Source organism: Corythoichthys intestinalis, chromosome 11 (assembly GCF_030265065.1).
Source record: "Corythoichthys intestinalis isolate RoL2023-P3 chromosome 11, ASM3026506v1, whole genome shotgun sequence".
Lineage (NCBI taxonomy): Eukaryota > Metazoa > Chordata > Actinopteri > Syngnathiformes > Syngnathidae > Corythoichthys > Corythoichthys intestinalis.
In genome coordinates, this window is record NC_080405.1 from 8,183,962 (window position 1) to 8,205,183 (window position 21,222).

At 38.6% G+C, this 21,222-nt stretch overlaps 1 protein-coding gene across 2 annotated transcripts in view; it reads left to right on the forward strand.

Annotated features, from left to right (window-relative positions):
* LOC130924167 (uncharacterized) overlaps positions 1–21,222 on the forward strand; it is a 34,780-nt gene that overhangs the window by 3,316 nt on the left and 10,242 nt on the right. Inside the window, exons 1-8 of one of the 2 annotated variants that reach the window (XM_057850569.1) lie at positions 1,572–2,756; positions 2,935–3,077; positions 5,016–5,145; positions 11,352–11,621; positions 11,762–12,076; positions 12,146–12,306; positions 12,376–12,519; positions 17,267–17,317. In XM_057850569.1, the coding sequence (XP_057706552.1) occupies positions 2,714–2,756; positions 2,935–3,077; positions 5,016–5,145; positions 11,352–11,621; positions 11,762–12,076; positions 12,146–12,306; positions 12,376–12,519; positions 17,267–17,317 (1,257 nt within the window). In that variant the 5' untranslated portion in view covers positions 1,572–2,713. Of the gene's footprint in view, positions 1–1,571; positions 2,757–2,934; positions 3,078–5,015; positions 5,146–11,351; positions 11,622–11,761; positions 12,077–12,145; positions 12,307–12,375; positions 12,520–17,266; positions 17,318–21,222 lie in introns of those variants that run through there. The other variant, XM_057850570.1, reaches the window with a different exon arrangement.

Here is a 21,222-nt window from a genome sequence, read left to right on the forward strand (position 1 = left end):
TTACGTGCCCTGCTATCCTTCAGCCACTCGTACAACTTTTCTTTAGATTGAGAACAATACGTCGCCACACACCGCCATGGCATCTTACTGGGAAGCAATGCAACAATACTGTGTGTATGGTGGACTTCCCTCGCAGTTCTCGGTGTAACGTCAATTCCAAAGATTTTCGAGGTTTTTTGTTGAAGAAAAGCATTTTCGTTGTCAAGGGCGTTGCTATGGGTTAAACAAAGAATCTGGAAGGGTTGGGTAAAAAAAAAAAAAAAAAAAAAAAAAAAACGAAAATATGCTTATAATTGTTTAGCCATTGATATTATTCAAAAACATGGATGGCCAACCTTAATTCACATTTGGCCTTTAAGTTTTTTTTTTTACCTCTTTTAATACACTTCTACATCGGCACCATTAGTTGCATGAAGCACATCAAGACGGTACTCGATTTCTTGCCATGTTCGCTGTAGCATAGCCTCATCAATTGTGGCAATGGCATCAGTAATCCTTCGCTTAAGGTCAGTAAAAGCACTTATCTTTGTTGGATACACGATATCTTTAACATAGCCCCATAGAAAGAAGTCCAGGGGAGTGATATCTGGTGAACGTGGCGGCCAAGGAATTGGCCCATCCCTTCCAATCCATCGGTCTGGAAATGTTTGATTGAGGAACCCACGAACATGCAGCCCCCAATGTGGTGGTGCACCATCTTGCTGAAAAATGATGGTTGGTTGAAGATCATTAAGTTGTGGTGCCACATAATCAGTTAAAAGATCAAGGTAAACATTTGCAAAAGAGTCATTTGTGCTTCGTGCAACTAATGGTGCCCATGTAGAAGTGTATTAAAAGAGGTAAAAAACAAATCTGAATAAAATATCTAATCAACTGCATTTTTACTACATTTTTGAAATGGTAAAGCGACTTTATGGACACCCTGTATAATTTGAAAGTCTGAATTAGAGCTGTCCCGACTAGTCGACATAGTCGACGTCATGGATGACTTAAATCCGTCGACGAGCACAACATCCCGTCGACGGTTAATGAAGGGTAAAAAAATATATGCGTGGAAAGTTCAGAATGTCGGACGCTCTGTATGCAAGCAGGAAAGCGGCACAAAGCCAAAAAAGTGCACCAGAGAGTCCAAAACATTTACTTATTTCAGAGAAACAAAGGAGGGTACACTCTTGTGTCCTGTCACTTCATTGCCAAGCTTGGCTGCACGTCGGCCGTGAATAAACACCTAAAGCGCCGTCACCCAGTTTGTAAGTCCATCTAACTAACTAACAACATGTTTTATTGAAGTTGCTAAGCCTGTCGCGATATGCAATGAGTCCATTATCGCACGGCAAATTTAAATGGGGGCGGTAATTTTCACGGCTGCCATTTATTGCTGCGCACGTGCGTGCATGCATACATTGGTGCGTGCGTGCTGATGGCATATGAGACTCCAGTTTCTTTCTCTAGTCAACACGCTGTAGAATTAAAGTTCAGGCATACAAAATAAGAAAACACATCTATATTAAACACTGTAACGTTAGCACTGCTACACTGAGGTGAATGGGGGGGGGGGGGGGAGGCAACTTACTTTAGCCTGCTATAAAACATTGGCAGTCGTCTCGTGAAAGCAAACTTGCGGTTAAAAGGTGACACTTCAAACATGAAAAATCGCCGGTTAACAGCATTTGCAAATGAAAAAAAATGACACCAAAAATCTATTACTGACACTACATGAAATGACAAAAAGTGCTTTTTTGCGGAGTGTAAAGCTGAAGTTACCGGTTTAGCGAACGTACTTCCGGTGAACATTTCAAAACAAAAGCATGTCATGTTCGTCATATAAATAGCGATTTCTGGAGTTAATCCCATATACTTCAGAATTCAGATTCTACACTAAGAATACCTTTAAAATGACGCCCTTTCTGAAAAACCTGATTGGCAATGAATAATTATTATAATACTATTATATATAGTACTATAATATTAATGCTAGGTGTTTTTTTAAGAATTGTTTTGAATCATGTTGGAAAGGCGAAGTCAGTGTTCTGAATCTGTTTACCTTCCATTCTTTTGCACTAGTTAATTCTATCAGCATTTGAACTCATTGTTTATTTTTTGATTTATTATTGTTATTTACGTGTTTATTTGTTCTTTAATAAATAATTTAAGTGTTCCAATATGTTTTTGTGAATTGATAAGCGTCAACAAAAATTTCATTGCTAAATTAGTGAAAAAAAAATTTTTTTTTTAATTATTCGATTAGTCGACTAATCGTAAAAATAGTCGGCTGACTAATCGGGAGAAAATTAGTCGTTTGGGACAGCCCTAGTCTGAATCAATGCGTGAACTACAAATTAACTGTTTCTCGTTGATTCATTTACCAGATTTCACTTTAACATATTTAAACGATTGTACATGTAGTCTAAACATTAAGTATATAAAATTTCTTGTAAACCATAAGAATTCAAGTATGAACATTTATAACAACGAACTTTTATAACAGCTTGTATGACAATGTACAACATTCTAAAAAACAATACGACGACTGTGCAAACATGTCAGTGTACCGGGCTTCTGTTTGTTTGAGTTTCTGATAACCACGTGACTTCATACGTCAGGACACTGACTGCTTTCTTAAAGGGGAATGAACATAGCCGGACAACACAGAGTCAAAGCGGGATGAAAAGACTATATTTTCTTGTTTTATTAAATTACCGAATTTACCAACATGGTCAAAATTACGTTGGTCATCGAGAAGAGTTTCGGTAATGGTAAATGTTCGGTATACAGCCCGGCTACATCGTACAAATATTCAGTTGTTCTACACTATTTCGAGTTTCATGATAACACTGGACTAAGCGCGTCCCTTGCAAGCTCAGTACGGGACGCTCACCTTCGTTTTTAAGCCTTGATCTCCACAACTTTGCTGTTCTTTGTCTCCAATTGCAGGTACCTTGGGTATGGAATATGAAGTGTGCTATGGTGCATCCTTTCGCCTTCCATATCAATATGCAGCACCTGGATTCACTGGGAAGCTTTACTTCTCTCCAAAGCATGGTGAAGGCAGAAGGCTATTGCTTGAAAATGGCAAGGTGGGGACTAAGCCCATGTTAGATTTTAAACCACATTCAAAGTCTGATAAAAACAAAACAAACAAATCTTGATTTAGATGACTTAAAGCTACAGTATGAACGCAGCTGTAAACAAATGGTAACGATCTCACAAATATTATTAAAACTAGGGTTGTTACGATCATGTTTTTTTGCTCCCGATCCGATCCCGATCGTTTTAGTTTGAGTATCTGCCGATCCCGATATTTCCGATCCTATTTTTGTTTTTTCTCTCCTGATTCAATTCCAATCATTCCCGATAATTTTTCCCGATCATATACATTTTGGCAATGCATTAAGAAAAAAATGAATAAAACTCGGACGAATATATACATTCAACATACATAAGTACAGTGATACCTCAGCTCACGAACGCTTAAGCTCACGAACTTTTCGCCTCAAGAACATTAAATTCGCGAGCATATAGTCTCTGCTGACGAACTAGTTTTCGGCGGACGAACCAATTGACGCGATCGAAAAGCGCCACGAGAAGCTGACGCACGCTCACGGCGTCCCAGTTCGTCCCCTCACTTTCGTTGAGTGCGGACGTGGTTTGTGTTTGATAGACATTTTGGACCATATTGAGTGTACTTTTGCTATTATGGGACCGAAAAAGAGTTACCTACAGTCCTTATGGAAGGTGACTCGTGTTACCAATTCGCCCTCGACTGGTAATTGGCGGTGCTTTCAGCTTCCCACCGTAGCGAGAAGTGGACCGGCGAGTCACGTTGGCTCGTTGTCGTCGGTTGTCTTCGGTTCGCCCAATTTCCTCTCCAGAAAGGTGGCGGCGTGCATTCAAACACCCAGAGGCGTCGGATGGCTTTTTGTGGGCACTTTTATTAACAACCAAAAGCATGTGGGGGGCACAGCAGTGGAGTCTACGCTAACTGCGCACTTTGCCGGTAACACTCTGCTTCCAAACAGTAACTCCCTCCCTCCCTCCTCCTCCCACTCCATTCCATCAAGCCATCAACTACCATCACAAAGGTAAATAAAACGACTTTATTATACAGTACAGTTGATTTCTTTAATTATAATACAATAGCACATTTATTATACATAAAATAAGGTATATTTTTGTGTAGTTTTAAGGCTTATTTAGTAGAAAATTATGTTTTATGGGGACCTGGGAACGGATTATTCTCATTTTAATGGTTCTAATGGGAAATAAATGTTCGGAAGACAAACTTTTCGCCTTACACACACTTTCAGGGAACCAATTATGTTCGTGAGCTGAGGTATCACTGTACTGTATTTGTTTATTATGACAATAAATCCTCAAGATGGCATTTACATTATTAACATTCTTTCTGTGAGAGGGATCCATGGATAGAAAGACTTGGGACTTTGTGTATTGTGAGTAAATATTGCCATCTAGTGTATTTGTTGAGCTTTCAGTAAATGATACTATTGCCACCTTGCTTCCCCACATTGCTTCCCATGATATTTCTAATCATAGGGAGAGGGATTGCATAGTATTAGCCAATTGAAGAAAGGCTTCAAAGGCTGCCAAGGTTCACTCTACTCATGTGGCGCTGCCTTTTATCTCTCTATTAAGATAAAACGGTGTCATTACAGATTGAGTGTGACAATGAGTGAGAGGATCATGTAGCGTATATATATATCAATAGCGTTAAATGATTATACGTGATTAACGTGACATGCCGCCGTTATTGGGATATTTTTGATAACCCTACGTTAAGCCTAAACTAAAAACTCTGGATGAGTGTAATATATTATGTCTGTAACGTTAAATACAATAAGAAAACGATTTAATTAAAAAAATATATATATATATTAAAAAAAAGGCATGGCCAATATTTTTTTGCCGATTCCGATACTTTGAAAATGACGTGATCGGACCCGATCGATCGGGACATCTCTAATTAAAACCTCTGTTTTTTCTTTTCTTCTACTCAGGCCGTTGACCCACGGGTGAAACTTAGCCATGGAACTCCTATTTTGTATCATGTGACGGAAAAAGACAACGGATATTTTTCCGTTCCTTTCGGCAACATGTTTTTGGATCGCACCTCACTCAAAGTTTTAGGTGAGATCATTTTACATTGACTCATTATCTGGTTAATAGCAGTGTTGCTTTCGGCCGCCATTTTAATTATCGTCTTAGTCTTTTGGACAAAAATACTTATTAGTTCTGGTCATACTTGAGTCATTCCCAGGGGTGGGCGGAGCATGTCATATTTGTGACAAGACCAAACACTGCTAAATGCTTGCTAACTACCCATACAATAAGAAAATATCACACATTGTGAATTTATGGCGGAAACTGTGGCGAATGTTCATCTTGTTCTCGTGTTGTCAAACGACAACTGGCATCCATCTCGTTATGTTTAAGTCTCCCAAGACATGTTTTCAGCGCGTCATGGTGACGTCATCGTCATGAAAAAATTGTCCATTGACGAAATATTTTTGTTGTCGTCGTCGTTGACTAATACAACACTGGTTGATAGAAAACAATCGTGAAACCGCTCTGTTCATGGAGGAAAGAGACTGATCTAGAGCAGTGTTTTTCAACCTTTTCTGAGTCACGGCACGGTATTACTTTGGAAAAAATCTCACGGCACACCACAAACCAAAAATGTTCCAAAATGTCCTTCTGTACAGTATATTGAATTGTAAAATAATTTCTCAATATTTATACTTACTCAGTGTGAAACTTGAACCTGTTTAGATGAACACAAAGCCAATATCCTGGCAGGAATCTTCGTCAACAGCGTTCAGTCGCTCTGTTTTTATTTTTAAATTGCAGTTAGACTTGAAAAGCTCAAAATGATCAGGCAGAGGGGACTTTAGCAATGTTGTATACCTCATCAGGGTTGAGCATCTCGCTGACAATGGGTTTGTGGGCAGGTAGTATTGAGGTCTCTGCCACAATATGGGACGTTTTGGATTTAGCAACAAGTTCAGTAATTGGCTTTTGAGGGCTTTCTCATTTACCTTTGTAGTTTTTCTCTAAAAAGTTCCCTTTTTCTCTGTGTTTACTTTACACAAAGGCGAACAAAATGGTCCATTGACACTTGTTTTAAAGCAACGGGTGTTTCGTTTTGGAGATAAAGTTTAGTATAGCTGCTCGTCTCGCGCTCAAGTACTGCTCGGATTTCTAACCATCAGCCACGTTGCTGTCCTCGACAATGTGTTGGAATTAAACATGGGGGGGATTGACGGTCATCATATAGGGATAAAATGGAAAGGACACTTTTGTGTATATTGACACTTGACGAGTCTGATTAAATGATGTACAGTAGACGTGCTAGGGTCCACATTGTCGCGCACAGCAAGGTGGCTGATGGCTAGTTCTTGAATGCGACATGCAGTACCTCTCTTTTCTGCACACGACTGCAAATTTCTACCTACTCCTTCCTTCCTACTGAAACTCCGCCCGACAACGTAAAAACTAAAAAATGCGAAATTGGAAAATTTTAGGGCTGTCCCAAACGACTAATTTTCTCCCGATTAGTCAGCCGACTATTTTTACGATTAGTCGACTAATCTAATACTGTAATTAATTATTTTATTTTATTTTATTTTTTACTAATTTAGCAATGAAATTTTTGTTGACGCTTATCAATTCACAAAAAACATATTGGAACACTCAAATTATTTATTAAAGTACAAATAAACACGTAAATAACAATAATAAATCACAAATAAACAATGAGTTCAAAAGCTGATAGAATTAACTAGTGTAGCATCCCGATTGAAAAGATGGTCTCTTAAACTGATGGTTTACAACTTTTATTCCATCCTTGATGTAAACACACCGTAAGAGCTACGGTGCACGCAAATAAAGCAACACAATTAGAAATTAACAAAAACTTTTCACCTTTTTCCTTTTAAACCTTATTTATATATCAATGAATTGCCTATATGAATTGCCTTTACCTTATTACCTTATCATTGACAATCTCTCCCTTGAGTGCAATGACTGTATATACTGTATATATTTATGACCTTTTAACCTTATATAATTTTCTATACATTAAAATAAACCATAACATGAAATAAACCTTTCAATTAGCATTAAGAACAATACTAATAGCACTTATAGGCCCATTGTCAATGAAACATTATTATTTAGTAAGGCGACAGCACCCTCTGGTGTACAAAAAATGAAGGGGAAAAAAATTTACAAACTGCGTGAAGGAGCTTGAGTTGTTTATTCACGGCCGACGCGCAGCCAAGCTTGGCACTGAAGAGACAGGACAGAAGAGTGTACTCTCCTTTGTTTCTTTGAAATAAGTCAATGTTTTGGACACTCTGGTGCGCTTTTTTTTTTGGCTTTGTGCCGCTTTCCCCGCTTGCAAACAGAGCATCCGACATTCTAACTTTCCACGCATATATTTTTTTAACCCTTCATTAACCGTCGACGGGATGTTGTGCTCGTCGACGGATTTACGTCATCGATGACGTTGACTATGTCGACTAGTCGGGACAGCTCTAGAAAATTTCTCAAGGCACACCTGACGATCTCTCATGGCACACTAGTATGAGGGGCCGTACAAGACATTTTTCATTCTGGCCCTCTCACACACATACATACATTCACCTTTCACATACATATATATATATATTCACTCTCACACACATATATTCTCCTCTCAAATTCATATATATTCTCCTCTCTCATTCATACATTTTCACTCTCACTTTCTACATTTTTACTTTCGCATTCATACATTTTTACTTTCGCATTCATTTTTGCTTTCACATTTATACATTTTTACTTTCGCATTCATACATTTTTACTTTCACATTAATTCATTTTCACTTTAACATTCATGTTTTTACTCACATTCATATATTTTCACATTCAAACATTTTTACTTTCACGTTCATTCATTTTCACTCTCATTTTCATATATTTTCACTCTCACATTCATACATTTTCACTCTGTGTGTGTGTGTGTAGGTATATAGAAAGAAAATATGTGTAAATGAGAGAAGAATATATCGGTACAAGAGTTATATATATGTATGTGTATATGTATGTATATATATGTATGTGTATATATGTATATGTGTGTGTGTGTGTGAGGGGAGAATATATGTATGTGTGAGTGAAAGTATAGTGGAAACTGAAGGTGGCCCTGATTGGCTAGCTCTGATTGGCTGAGAAGCTAAAGCAATTCCTGTTGAGGCGGGTCAACATGGAAGAGGAGACGTAAGCACTTCGGCAAGCAGTTGGGCTATTACGAAATATTTTGTCGACCTCTGAAACAGTCAAATCTTTGTCACGCTGTCTCGAGCGGCACAGGACAGGATCAGCTGCACCCAACTTCACTCATAATAACGCGGTTGAAAGTGAGATGAAAGAAATTTTCCGACGTAGCAACTCCCAAATCCCCTTAGCAGTCCAAGCGGGAGCTAACGTGGCACGTGCCCAAACTGGAGGATCGTCACGGCAGTTATTGCGATATCAGACACACCATTTTGACAGCTGCAACTCCCAGCAAACACTGGAAACACTGCGGTGAACTGAGCCGCGTTTTGTAATTCGAATATCATGGCTCTGATGACGCGCGTTAGAATGGTCCAGTGGTAAAGTTGGTCCTCTGTGGCTCGGACAATGCAGGTTCGAATCACGCAGGAGACCTAAATTTACTAGTATTTTTCTCAATAAAAAAATGAATGATGGCTGCCTGACTAATTGAGACAATATTGTAAAATCAAGCATGCACTTTCTATAATTGTGTCAAGTATTTTGACAGATCATATTCCATTTGTGCTATGATTTACAGCAACAAATAGAAAATGTGTAGCTGTCTTAATGATAAAAATATGTTCCACAAACAGCAAGGAGAGTTTTACGAATGTGCACTGATTAAAAAAAGGTCACTAGACCAATTTGCTATTCAAGTGAAAATGTAGTCAAAAAAATAAATGAATGAATAGAGCTAATTTGGAAAACTAAGAGGTGTGCTCCAACCTAAAAGAAGAGTAGTTCTACCCTGCACTGGTTTTGGGTCAAAAAGTCAAATGGTCTAGGGCAGCGGTCTCAAACCGACTCCACAAAGGGCCGCAGTGGGTCCTGGTTTTTGTTCCAACAGATCCAGCACAAACAGTTCAACCAATGAGGTTTCTACTAACATAAGCAGCACCTGATTGCAATCAACTGATTACACTTGTAAGAAACCAGATTGGTGAAAAGGTATTTGTCTCGTTTGGTTGGAATGAAATCCAGTACCCCCTGCGGCCCTTTGAGGACCGGTTTGAGACCACTGGTCTAGGGGCTATTGAAGTTTGAAGTTATTAAATAAATTTTTAAAAATCATTAAAAAATTATGAATACCGTATTTTTCGGACTATAAGTCGTTCCTGAGTATGTCGCACTAGCCATAAAATGCCCAACAAAGAGGAAAAAAACATATATAAGTCACACCGGAGTATAAGTCTCATTTTGGGGGGAAATTTACTTGATAAAATCCAACACATAGAACAGATATTTCATCTTGAAAGACAATTTTACAATAGAGAACAACATGCTGAATAAGTGTACAGTATGATAATGTTACATGATGCATGATGAACAACGAAATGCGAACATGGCCAGTATGTTAACATAACATAGCTATTAAGAGTTATTCAGATGACTATAGCATAAAGAACATGCTATCAAGTTCACCAAACAATCAGTGTCACTCCAAAACACCAAAATAACATGTGAAATGATATAATAATGTGTTAATAATTTCACACATAAGTCGCTCCAGAGTATAAGTCGCACCCCCAGCCCAGTATGTATGTGTATGAGTGAAATTTAGATGTATATGAGAGGAGAATGTATGAATGTGAGAGGAGTATATATGTGTGTGTGAGAGTGAATATATATGTATGTGAGAGAATATGTGTGTGTGTGTGTGTGTGTGTGAGTGAGAGAGAGAGAGAGAGTGAATATATGTATGTGAGAGGAGAATTATGAATGTACTGTATGTGAGAGGAGAATGTATGAATGTGAGATTGAAAATGTAGGAGTGTGAGAGTGAATATATGGCGGAAAACACAGACAAAACTGAAAAAGCAGTTTCTGCTCTTGCACTCCTCTTTAAAAGAAAATGCTGTATTTTAAGCCAAAAAAACTGTTGTGTTAAATAGAACAACATGTCTATATGTTGCCATAGCAGATTCATGGCGCATTAAGCCCCCGAACTATTTTTAATTTTATCCATTTTACCCTGAAAACCCATGTTTACAGACGTTGCGCAACCGCTTTTTTTTTTTTCAACCCAGCCATAAAACGAAGGTAATTAATTATATTTATTATTCAAAATGTCTGTCGTTTTAGCTTAGAATCATTAATTGATGTCTCATATTTCGTTTTAAAAAAAGACTAAAAAAATATTCACTCACATATTTTAAACTTTTTAAAAAATTATGTCACAATGAAAAAAATGGCGTCTGTAAAAAAGTCATGGATATCTACCTCATAACAATGGCTTAATTGTATTTTTTTTTTTTTGTTACTGTCGCATTTTCTCCGATATGTTAGATGATAAATAATCGATCCAAACAAAGAAAAATGGAAAAGAAAATCTCGACCTCTCCTTGATGTCTGCAATTTCTGCATGGCGACCCTTGTTATATTACCAAGTTTCACCCATAAAATCCCCAACACTTCAACGTGTGGCTCCCGGCAGGCTGTGTAGCGACACTGCCTCTCTCACTGCCGTGTCACATGAACAAAACAACACCGTTGCGTGTGCTTCATGGTGCCTCGGAAAACATCCAATCACAATATTACACATAGAACACCACAGCAGAAGCTACGAGGGGAAAAGTTTTCATTTGCCTAGATGCTTAAGTTATTTAGTGCAATTTTTTTTTCTTGAAAAATACATTTATTCTGTGTTTCTGTGCGGTATTGTTGTCTTTTACTTCAAAGAGGCATGGTCTATTGTTTTTAGTTGTGATTTCTTAAAAAGTATTTTCTAATTCAAGAGTAAACATTTATTGCGTTTAAATTGGTGTACTTGATCTATTAATATATGCTGTATTCTCACAGTGTTATTGTATTTTTTTTTTTTTGTAATTTGGGACGGGGCGCAATAATACCGCATATCATATAATAATTTAGGAAATAAATTATCGCACACTAAAATTTGTTATCGCCACAGGCCTAACTGTTACACTCTTAGTATGTTGTTATTCCGATGTATAGCAAAAGTTGCGGGTAGAAAAATTCTCCATAGTGGCATTTTAAGCAGACTAACCGTTATTTTCTGTCTTTTACTACTGCAGAGTGTGCTGACGCGGCGCAGAGGTATTACCATGCTACGTATCGCATCATTCTTCCCAGTCATGCAGAAATCCTGGAATTTTATCAAATTGACCAACCGGAGCTGGTAATCCTGTGGAATCGCAGCAACTCTCAGACTGGTGGCACATCCAGGGGCCGGATGAGAAATAATGCCTGGGAAATTTCAGAGCTTACACAGGCTGACAGTGGCTACTACAATGTTCGACAAAAAGACTACACTTTATTGTCGAGGAAAAAACTCACAGTCACAGGTGGGTATTGGTAGCAGATATAGATTACGGAACAATGTTAATTGAGCTAATTGCCTTAGCGTGCATCTGTTTTGGATAAATCGTTTCAGGCCCGTTTATATTGAAATTGCCTTAGATTCTCCTTTCTTCATCCCACACAGAGCACACAAAAAACTATGTACCCAAGGAGGAAACTCATTTCGTGATGCGATACCCACTGAGCTTTACTCCATGGGATGTCACCTTCGAACCGAGTAGGGACGACGATTACTACAACAAACCCAGAGTGTTGATGAAATCTGGACATCAGTACAAAAACAACGAAATATCATCAGGATCGTTTTTTGAGGAAAGAGTTTTCTTCGATGACGAGGGCATGCAAATTGATCCTATAAAGTTACACGATTCTGGCGTTTATAAATTCCGAGACACAGATGGAAACTTGGTGTTTTGGGCCAACGTGGAGGTCGAAGAGGGTGAGAAGTTTGGTTTTTCGTCTACATTTTTTGCCATATAACGCATTCGTCATCGCTCTGTTTTTACAGTACAAACGCCTGCGTATGTTTACGTTGTCCTTTTGGCGGCTCTTGCTGTTGCGGTGGGCATCTGCTGTTGCTGCGTAAGAAAATGCTGTTGTAAAAAGAAAACTTCCAAATCTCCTGCATCGACTCAGGAAGCGGCGGCAGCACCAGCTGTGTATTACCATGTAGGTACACCCTCAAACGAGCATACAGAATCACATGTCGGTTTTTAAAAGTCCTACTTCTAATTGCAGGGCACAAATCAATCTACAGGACCAGCTTACCCCCCGGCACCACCTACTGCAACGTACTCATACCAGCCGGCGAATTCAATCTTCCCAAGGCAACCGTCCCCTGCGCCTGCACGAACACCAGCGCCCGCCTCCTCAGGACCACCTGTAATGTCTTTATGGTGTTTATTAATGTGGTTGTAGCACTATATTGTAGCTTAAAAATTCTTAAAAAGTAAGCCTTTAGTTAAGGAAGCGTATCACTGCCACTCAAAAACAAAAAGGTCCAGTTTCCTGTTTTTACATGAGAACTGTTATGTGAAAACATGATAATTATCATGTAAAAACGAGAAAACTATTGTATAAAAACGTGATGACTATCATTTAAAAACATGAAAATTTATCACTTTGAAAGACTGAAAGAGGAAACTATCTGCAGAACGCATAATTTGAACAATTTGATTACATTTTATTTCATTCTTGGGTACAAAAAACATCTGCGCAAGTGTTGTCTTGTTACATTGATTAAATTTTAGTCACGTAGAAGTACTGGTGTAAAAATGTACTTAAATAAAAACGTAGTGGTTGTTCACTCAAAGTACACGTTACTCAGTTACTTTGCGCGCAGGTGGTAGAGGCAACTATACATACTGTATATACTAGTATGTATATACAGTGCCTTGCAAAAGTATTCGGCCCCCTTGAATCTTGCAACCTTTCGCCACATTTCAGGCTTCAAACATAAAGATATGAAATTTAATTTTTTTTGTCAAGAATCAACAACAAGTGGGACACAATCGTGAAGTGGAACAACATTTATTGGATAATTTAAACTTTTTTAACAAATAAAAAACTGAAAAGTGGGGCGTGCAATATTATTCGGCCCCTTTACTCTCAGTGCAGCAAATTCACTCCAGAAGTTCAGTGAGGATCTCTGAATGATCCAATGTTGTCCTAAATGACCGATGATGATAAATAGAATCCAAATGTGTGTAATCAAGTCTCCGTATAAATGCACCTGCTCTGTGATAGTCTCAGGGTTCTGTTTAAAGTGCAGAGAGCATTATGAAAACCAAGGAACACACCAGGCAGGTCCGAGATACTGTTGTGGAGAAGTTTAAAGCCGGATTTGGATACAAAAAGATTTCCCAAGCTTTAAACATCTCAAGGAGCACTGTGCAAGCCATCATATTGAAATGGAAGGAGCATCAGACCACTGCAAATCTACCAAGACCCGGCCGTCCTTCCAAACTTTCTTCTCAAACAAGGAGAAAACTGATCAGAGATGCAGCCAAGAGGCCCATGATCACTCTGGATGAACTGCAGAGATCTACAGCTGAGGTGGGAGAGTCTGTCCATAGGACAACAATCAGTCGTACACTGCACAAATCTGGCCTTTATGGAAGAGTGGCAAGAAGAAAGCCATTTCTCAAAGATATCCATAAAAAGTCTCGTTTAAAGTTTGCCACAAGCCACCTGGGAGACACACCAAACATGTGGAAGAAGGTGCTCTGATGAAACCATAATTGAACTTTTTGGCCACAATGCAAAACGATATGTTTGGCGTAAAAGCAACACAGCTCATCACCCTGAACACACCATCCCCACTGTCAAACCTGGTGGTGGCAGCATCATGGTTTGGGCCTGCTTTTCTTCAGCAGGGACAGGGAAGATGGTTAAAACTGACGGGAAGATGGATGCAGCCAAATACAGGAACATTCTGGAAGACAACCTGTTGGTATCTGCACAAGACCTGAGACTGGAACGGAGATTTATCTTCCAACAGGACAATGATCCAAAACATAAAGCCAAATCTACAATGGAATGGTTCAAAAATAAACGTATCCAGGTGTTTGAATGGCCAAGTCAAAGTCCAGACCTGAATCCAATCGAGAATCTGTGGAAAGAGCTGAAGACGGCTGTACACAAACACTCTCCATCCAACCTCACTGAGCTCGAGCTGTTTTGCAAGGAAGAATGGGCAAGAATGTCAGTCTCTCGATGTGCAAAACTGATAGAAACATACCCCAAGCGACTTGCAGCTGTAATTGGAGCAAAAGGTGGCGCTACAAAGTATTAACGCAAGGGGGCCGAATAATATTGCACGCCCCACTTTTCAGGTTTTTATTTGTTAAAAAAGTTTAAATTATCCAATAAATTTTGTTGCACTTCACGATTGTGTCCCACTTGTTGTTGATTCTTGACAAAAAATTAAAATTTTCTATCTTTATGTTTGAAGCCTGAAATGTGGCGAAAGGTTGCAAGGTTCAAGGGGGCCGAATACTTTTGCAAGGCACTGTACCTATACTGTGTATATATACAGTGGGGAGAACAAGTATTTGATACACTGCCAATGTGTTTTCCCATTGGCAGTGTATCAAACACTTGTTCTCCCCACTGATATATATATGTATATATATACTGTATATATAATGTGTGTGTATGTACAGTATATATATTAGGGATGTCCCGATCACATATTTTTGCACCCGAGTCACCTGATTTTGAGAATCTGCCGATACCAAGTCCCGATCCGATACTGAAAAAAAAAAAGTTTTTAAACATGTTACTGTCCCACCGTACCGCCTTCATAATGTGCATCATTTTTAAACAAGAATAACATACAAAAATGTTTGTTTTTATAAAAATGCTTCATTGAATGAGTCCTCTCAAATCCGCCCACTCTGCTAAGAACAGCCGCTCACTGACACAAACATTCAATGAGTTGCCACAGCACAGTACAGCTATTGTTTAACAAGCTAAATGATGATTGACACATTCGGCGCCTCTGAAGGTATCGCTACTAAGCTCTCTGGCAAGATCAAAGCTTCAAAGCCTGTCAATAATTGTTAACTTTAACAAGCAAATTCCAGTGCACTGCTGACCAAGAAAAGCAGCTGGAAGGAGAGTGAGAGGCTGTACGAGCATAAAGCAAAATAATTAAAAAAAAATTTTTTTTTTATTAAGAATCCGATCCATTACACCCGATTCTGATCTTCTGAAAAAGGGCACGATCAGCCTGATTTCCGATCACGTGGTCGAATCGGGATATCCCTTATACATATACAGTATTGTAATAGTAGCATATACATATACTTTTATATTTACTATGTCTGTGACGGTCATAGATATCACATATTTAAAGCTTGAAGTCTCCGTTTTCGACCGATTTTCAAACTGCCTGGTTTGTTTTAATTTTATACCTCGTCAGTAAATGCAGTAATTTTACTGCATACTTAAGAATATTTATTATTATTCTTAAAATGTTAAGGATGTCCTGATCGCATATTTTTGCACTCGAGTCCGAGTCACTTGATTTTGATCGGTTATCCAAAAAAAGTTCCAAACATGTTACTTTTACACCGTGCCACTTTCATAATGTGAATTATTTTTAAACAAGAATAACGTAGAAAACTGCTTCATTGAGTCCATTCAAATCCACTCACGCTTTGATGCTCACGCTGAGAACAGCCCCTCACTTACACAATGAGTTGCCACAGCACACTACCGCTAGTGTTTAATAGGCTAAATGATGATTGACACATTTCAGCTTTTGATTGTAGAGCGACGTACCAAGCAACTAAATGTACTTTAAGTGAAATTACTGATTTAATACAAATACAAAAAAAAAAATAAGTCACCAAAATACGGCTTACAGACAGTAACGAGAGTAATTTCCACCCCTGCAAATCTGTATGTACCGTTAGCTTTTTCTTAGGAGTAGAAGCTAGTTCTTGTAGCCGATATTCAATCAAAGCAGTGTTCTTTTTGGAAGCCCTTTTAATTTGTGTCTTAGTCTTTTGGACAATAATATTTATTAGCCTAATAAATATTTTAGTCTTCTCAAAATTGTCTTCGTCTAGTTTTTGTTGATGATGACTCAAAACTACTTTCGTCTAGTTTTAGTCGACGTTTACTAAAAATGTTTTCGTTTGTAAAATTCAAACATCCATCCATCCATCCATTATCTTCCGCTTAGTCCGGGGTCGGGTCGCGGGGGCAGCAGCTTTAGCAGGGAAGCCCAGACTTCCCTCTCCCCAGCCACTTCAGCCAGCTCCTCCGGCGGGTTTACTCCAAAAATAAATAAACAAAGGTTTCCAACTATTTCGAAGGAACAATGACAGAGGAGCACTTGTAGCGTCTACAAGGCCAACTTGGTGATGATACACGCTCAGCAAGAAAACACTATACTGTTTTCAATTAATTATACCCACTCGGACACCACGAAATGTATGTAAAAAGAGGTTCCCCAAGAGTATGAGGACGCTCGGTGTTAGCTTTAGCCTAATGTGAATGCTATGCTAACACTACGAGTTATATTTAGTGTGTGACGATCACTAGGCATCTCGTCTAGTCTGACGAAAACTGGCATTTTCTTCTACTTTATGCTAAAATGGTGATGGTAATAGGGTTGTGTGCATGTTGTCGGACACATGTTCCACAAATAATAAGTCATATCTGTAATTCTGTGTTTATTAAAACAAATGTTCTCACAGTTACAAAAGACAACAAAGAAACAAACTATCAAATACCAACAAAAATGACACAAATTAAATTTGAACTGTGTTATTCGAGATTCAATATGGTCATAAAAGATTTTTTAAAAGTCATTCGTTACTCATTTGTTATTTCAAAAAATATTTTCAAGCATTTTTTTTTTTTTTTAGATTTGGTGTCGACACAAGTGAATTTACTCAGAAATTGGAGGTATTAGGATTTTGTATGTGATGTATGTATTATTTAACATTTGAAAGCTGATCCTACAATCATGTGTTGCTCGTTTACTGCACTCATGGTATAATGCGGGTCTTTTACCAAAATTGATATGTCATAGTGCATCTTACTGGATAGTTGTAGCTTGTAAGTGCATATTCTCTTCAGCCCGGCAGTACTTAACACACAGTTTTGCTTTCAGGCGTACAACAGAGTGGATATCCATCCCGATCCAAACCCGACACAGCTTGAGGTAAACACCCACACGCTCATTCAACAATAGTGAGGTACTTCTGGGTAGCTCACGACACGATGTGAATTGCGATACAAGGCTCATGATAACGATTATCTCACAATATGGATATACAGTATATGAACATAGACTCCACCATCAGTTGACAAGAGAGCTCCTACAGACATTGCGCCACACCTTCCCGTAGGGGGCCGACCCAGGCAGAGCGTTGAGTTGGCTTTCACTGTGATAAACTCAAACGCACGCTGCGTTCTAACACCGGATTTAGGTGGAAATAGGGCGAAGGTTTTACTGCATACAAGCAGGCAGGAGTGGCTCAAAAGTGATTTCGTGGAAGGTTCAAGGTAATATTAAAATAGCACAATGCAGGCACTTAGAAACTTTGTGACAAACAATCAATGGATAACATTAGTGTAACTTTGGATCGTAAAATGAATGATAACTGCCCATTTTTTGCTTTTAACCAAGAATCTAGACTTTATGTTCGTATCTATAGAAATTCCGCGATTTAAGCATTTGTTTACAAGAATTTTCAACATTAAAAGCTCAGTTTCAAGACTGCCACCATGTTGGATTACACAATACCGTAACTATTGCTTGAAATATGAACGATAAACTGCCCGTTTTTTGCTTTTGACCAAGAATCTAGACTGTTTTACGTTCATATCTGTAAAAATTCCGTGATTTAAGCATTTATTTACAAGAATTTTCAACATTAAAAGCTCAGTTTCAAGACTGCCACCATGTTGGATTACACAATACCGTAACTATTGCTTGAAATATGAACGATAAACTGCCCGTTTTTTGCTTTTGACCAAGAATCTAAACTGTTTTACGTTCATATCTGTAAAAATTCCGTGATTTAAGCATTTATTTACAAGAATTTTCAACTTCAAAAGCTCTTTGTTTTGTGACGGCCGCCATGTTGGATTTTGTATCTCTACACAATAGCGGAATTCAACCTAAATAAGTTGTGATTTTATGCAGAAAAATGAAAATTTTGCTTGTTTTGAGTAAAATTAAGATGATTCTGCATGCTTTCCTCAAGTATTAAGTTTCCTATTTGAAAATTAGGTGATTTATTAGCGATTAGAAAAAAAAATTAAGTTGCTATTTTGGGCAAAAACTTATATTTTAAAAATTGCCATTGATCCTGAAAATATAGGTGATTATCTCTGGATGTTAAAAATTGCCGTTGATCCTGAAAATATAGGTGATTATCTCTGGATTTGGTGTTTTTTGTGCATCTAGCATATAATTTGAGAATTTTTCTAACTTTTATATATTTTAAGTTTTGTTATACTTGAATTAAAAAAAAAAAATTCGGGATTTTATTAGGGAATGACTTTGAATTTTTGATGTCGCTGCTCATGGAGACTCATATATCCCTAACCCATTTTGGTTTTGGGTTGCTCGTGGCTTTGGTTTCGAAAATATTTGAATTTTACGTTTTTGAAAATAGGCCCCCTACGGATCGACCCTGAGCCCCGTGTCCCGTCAACTGATAGTGAAGTCTACGATATCAATTATTGATACGTGGATCAGGAAATAATTCTACAGTATTTTACTGTGTGTATAAGTAATAAACAGAAACACCCTTCGGCGGTGAATTAATTAGTTTATCACGAGTAGACGTCCAAGTCATTTGAACTGGGAGGGCTACCATCCCTCCCACTTCAAATGGATTAGGTCAATGGCAACCAATGAATTTAATTTTTGGGCATTTGTGATTTGCTGTTGATTTTCAGTCAATTCCTGTTGATTTTTGAGCATTTATGGGTCACCTTCAGTTGATCTTGGGTTACGGAACACGTAGTGACCCGGGAATCTCTTCAAATGAGTAGGCTGTGACTCAAACTCAACAGGAAGTGACCTGTAAATGCCCTAAAATGAACAGAAAGGGACCTGTAAATGCCTCGAAAATTAAAAAGACTAGCTGTGAATACTCTGGTCCGAATGAACGAACGTTAATTCACCCCTCCCAGTCTAAGTGGACTGGGCGTCTAGCGACATCAATGGCAGCTATTGAGTTACAGTGGTATGAAAAAGTATCTGAACCTTTTGGAAATCCTCAAATTTCTGCATTAAAAAATAATCATCAAATGCGATCTGATCTTGGTCAAAATCACACAGATGAAAAAAACTGTCTGCTTCAACTAAAACCACCCAAACTTTTATAAGTTTTCATATTTTAACGAGGATAGTATGCAAACAATGACAGAAGGGGGGAAAAATAAGTAAGTTAACCATCACATTTAATATTTTGTGGCACCCCCCTTTGGCAGCAATAACTTCAAACAGAGGCTTCCTGTAGCTACAGATCAGTCTGGCACATCGATCAGGACTAATCTTGGCCCATTCTTTTCTACAAAACTGCCTTTGTTCAGTCAAATTCCTGGGATGTCTGTCATGAATCGCTGTCTTTAGGTCATGCCACAGCATCTCAATTGGGGTTCATGTCTGGACTTTGACTTGGCCACTCCAGAATGTGTATTTTGTTCTTCTGAAACCATTCTGAAATTGATATACTTCTGGTTTGGATCATTGTCTCGTTGCATCATCCATCCTCTTTTTAGCTTCAACTGTCTGACAGACTGCCTCGGGTTTTCCTGCAAAACATCCTGATAAACGTTTGAATTCATTCTTCCATTAATGATTGCAAGTTGTCCAGGCCCTGAGGCAACAAAACAGCCCAAAACTATGATGCTCCCTACACCATGCTTCACAGGTGGGATGAGGTGTTCATGTTGGTGAGGTGTCCCATTTTTCCTGCATACATGACGTTGTGTGTTACTCCCAAACAATTCAACTTTGGTTTCATCAGTCCACAAAATATTTTGCCAAAACCTCTGTGGAGTGTCCAAGTGCCTTTTGCGGACATTAAACGAGCAACAATGTTTTGTTTTTTTTAAACAGTAGTGGCTTCCTCCGTGGAGTTCTTCCATGACACCATTCTTGGCCATAGTTTTACATATAGTTGATGTGTGCACAGAGATATTTGACTTTGCCAGTGATTTCTGTAAGTCTTTAGCTGACACTCTAGAGTCCTTTTTTACCTTTCTGAGTATTCTGCACTGAACTCTTGGCGTCATCTTTGGTGGACGGCCACTCCTTGGGAGAGAAGCAGCAATGCCAAATTCTCTCCATTTGTAGACAACTTCTCTGACTGTCGATTAATGAACATCCAGACTTTTAGAGATGGTTTTGTGTCCTTTATACTAAGCTTGAGAACGATAAACCGATACGACCGGATATCCGGTTTTACAGGTGAGAGATACAGCTGTATCGATAGTAAAGTTACCATTCGACAGTAATTAGCCATTAAATAATCAATGAACCGATAGTAGACATAGAATTCGGCTGTCGCGAGCACAAGAATCTGCTTCTAATGCCTAGTTCAATGCATTGCTTAATACGATAATGATTTAGCTTTTACCTCACATGCTGCGCTTGTGTCATTCACCACACAGTGCACTTAGATTGTGACCACCGTCGTGGTTGCCTCAACTTCCCATTCATTTCAGCAGAACCGCTAGTAGTCGCCGTCATTACCCGATCGTCAAGGGCGTGTCATAACAACGCGAGAGCTAACAAAAGCACTGAAACGCACGCTCCGTAGCGTTTTCTTCACAGCCCAAAACGAAACTAGTAGTGACAACGAAGCAACATGCGAAAACAATGGACGGTTTGCGCACCACGCCAGCGACGTGCAGCGATTGATTTTCAATGCACCCAGAAAAACAAAAGTCGGACTTTGACGTGACGAAGGCAGCCAGACCTGTTCGCATGGGACAGAGCTAGTGTGAAGCGGTACAGACATCGTGTTTTTAACCCTGAAAAATAACCCACTACAATGGTGGAAAGGGCGGCATATTGTTTTCACGAAACGCAGTCTACTTAAACAT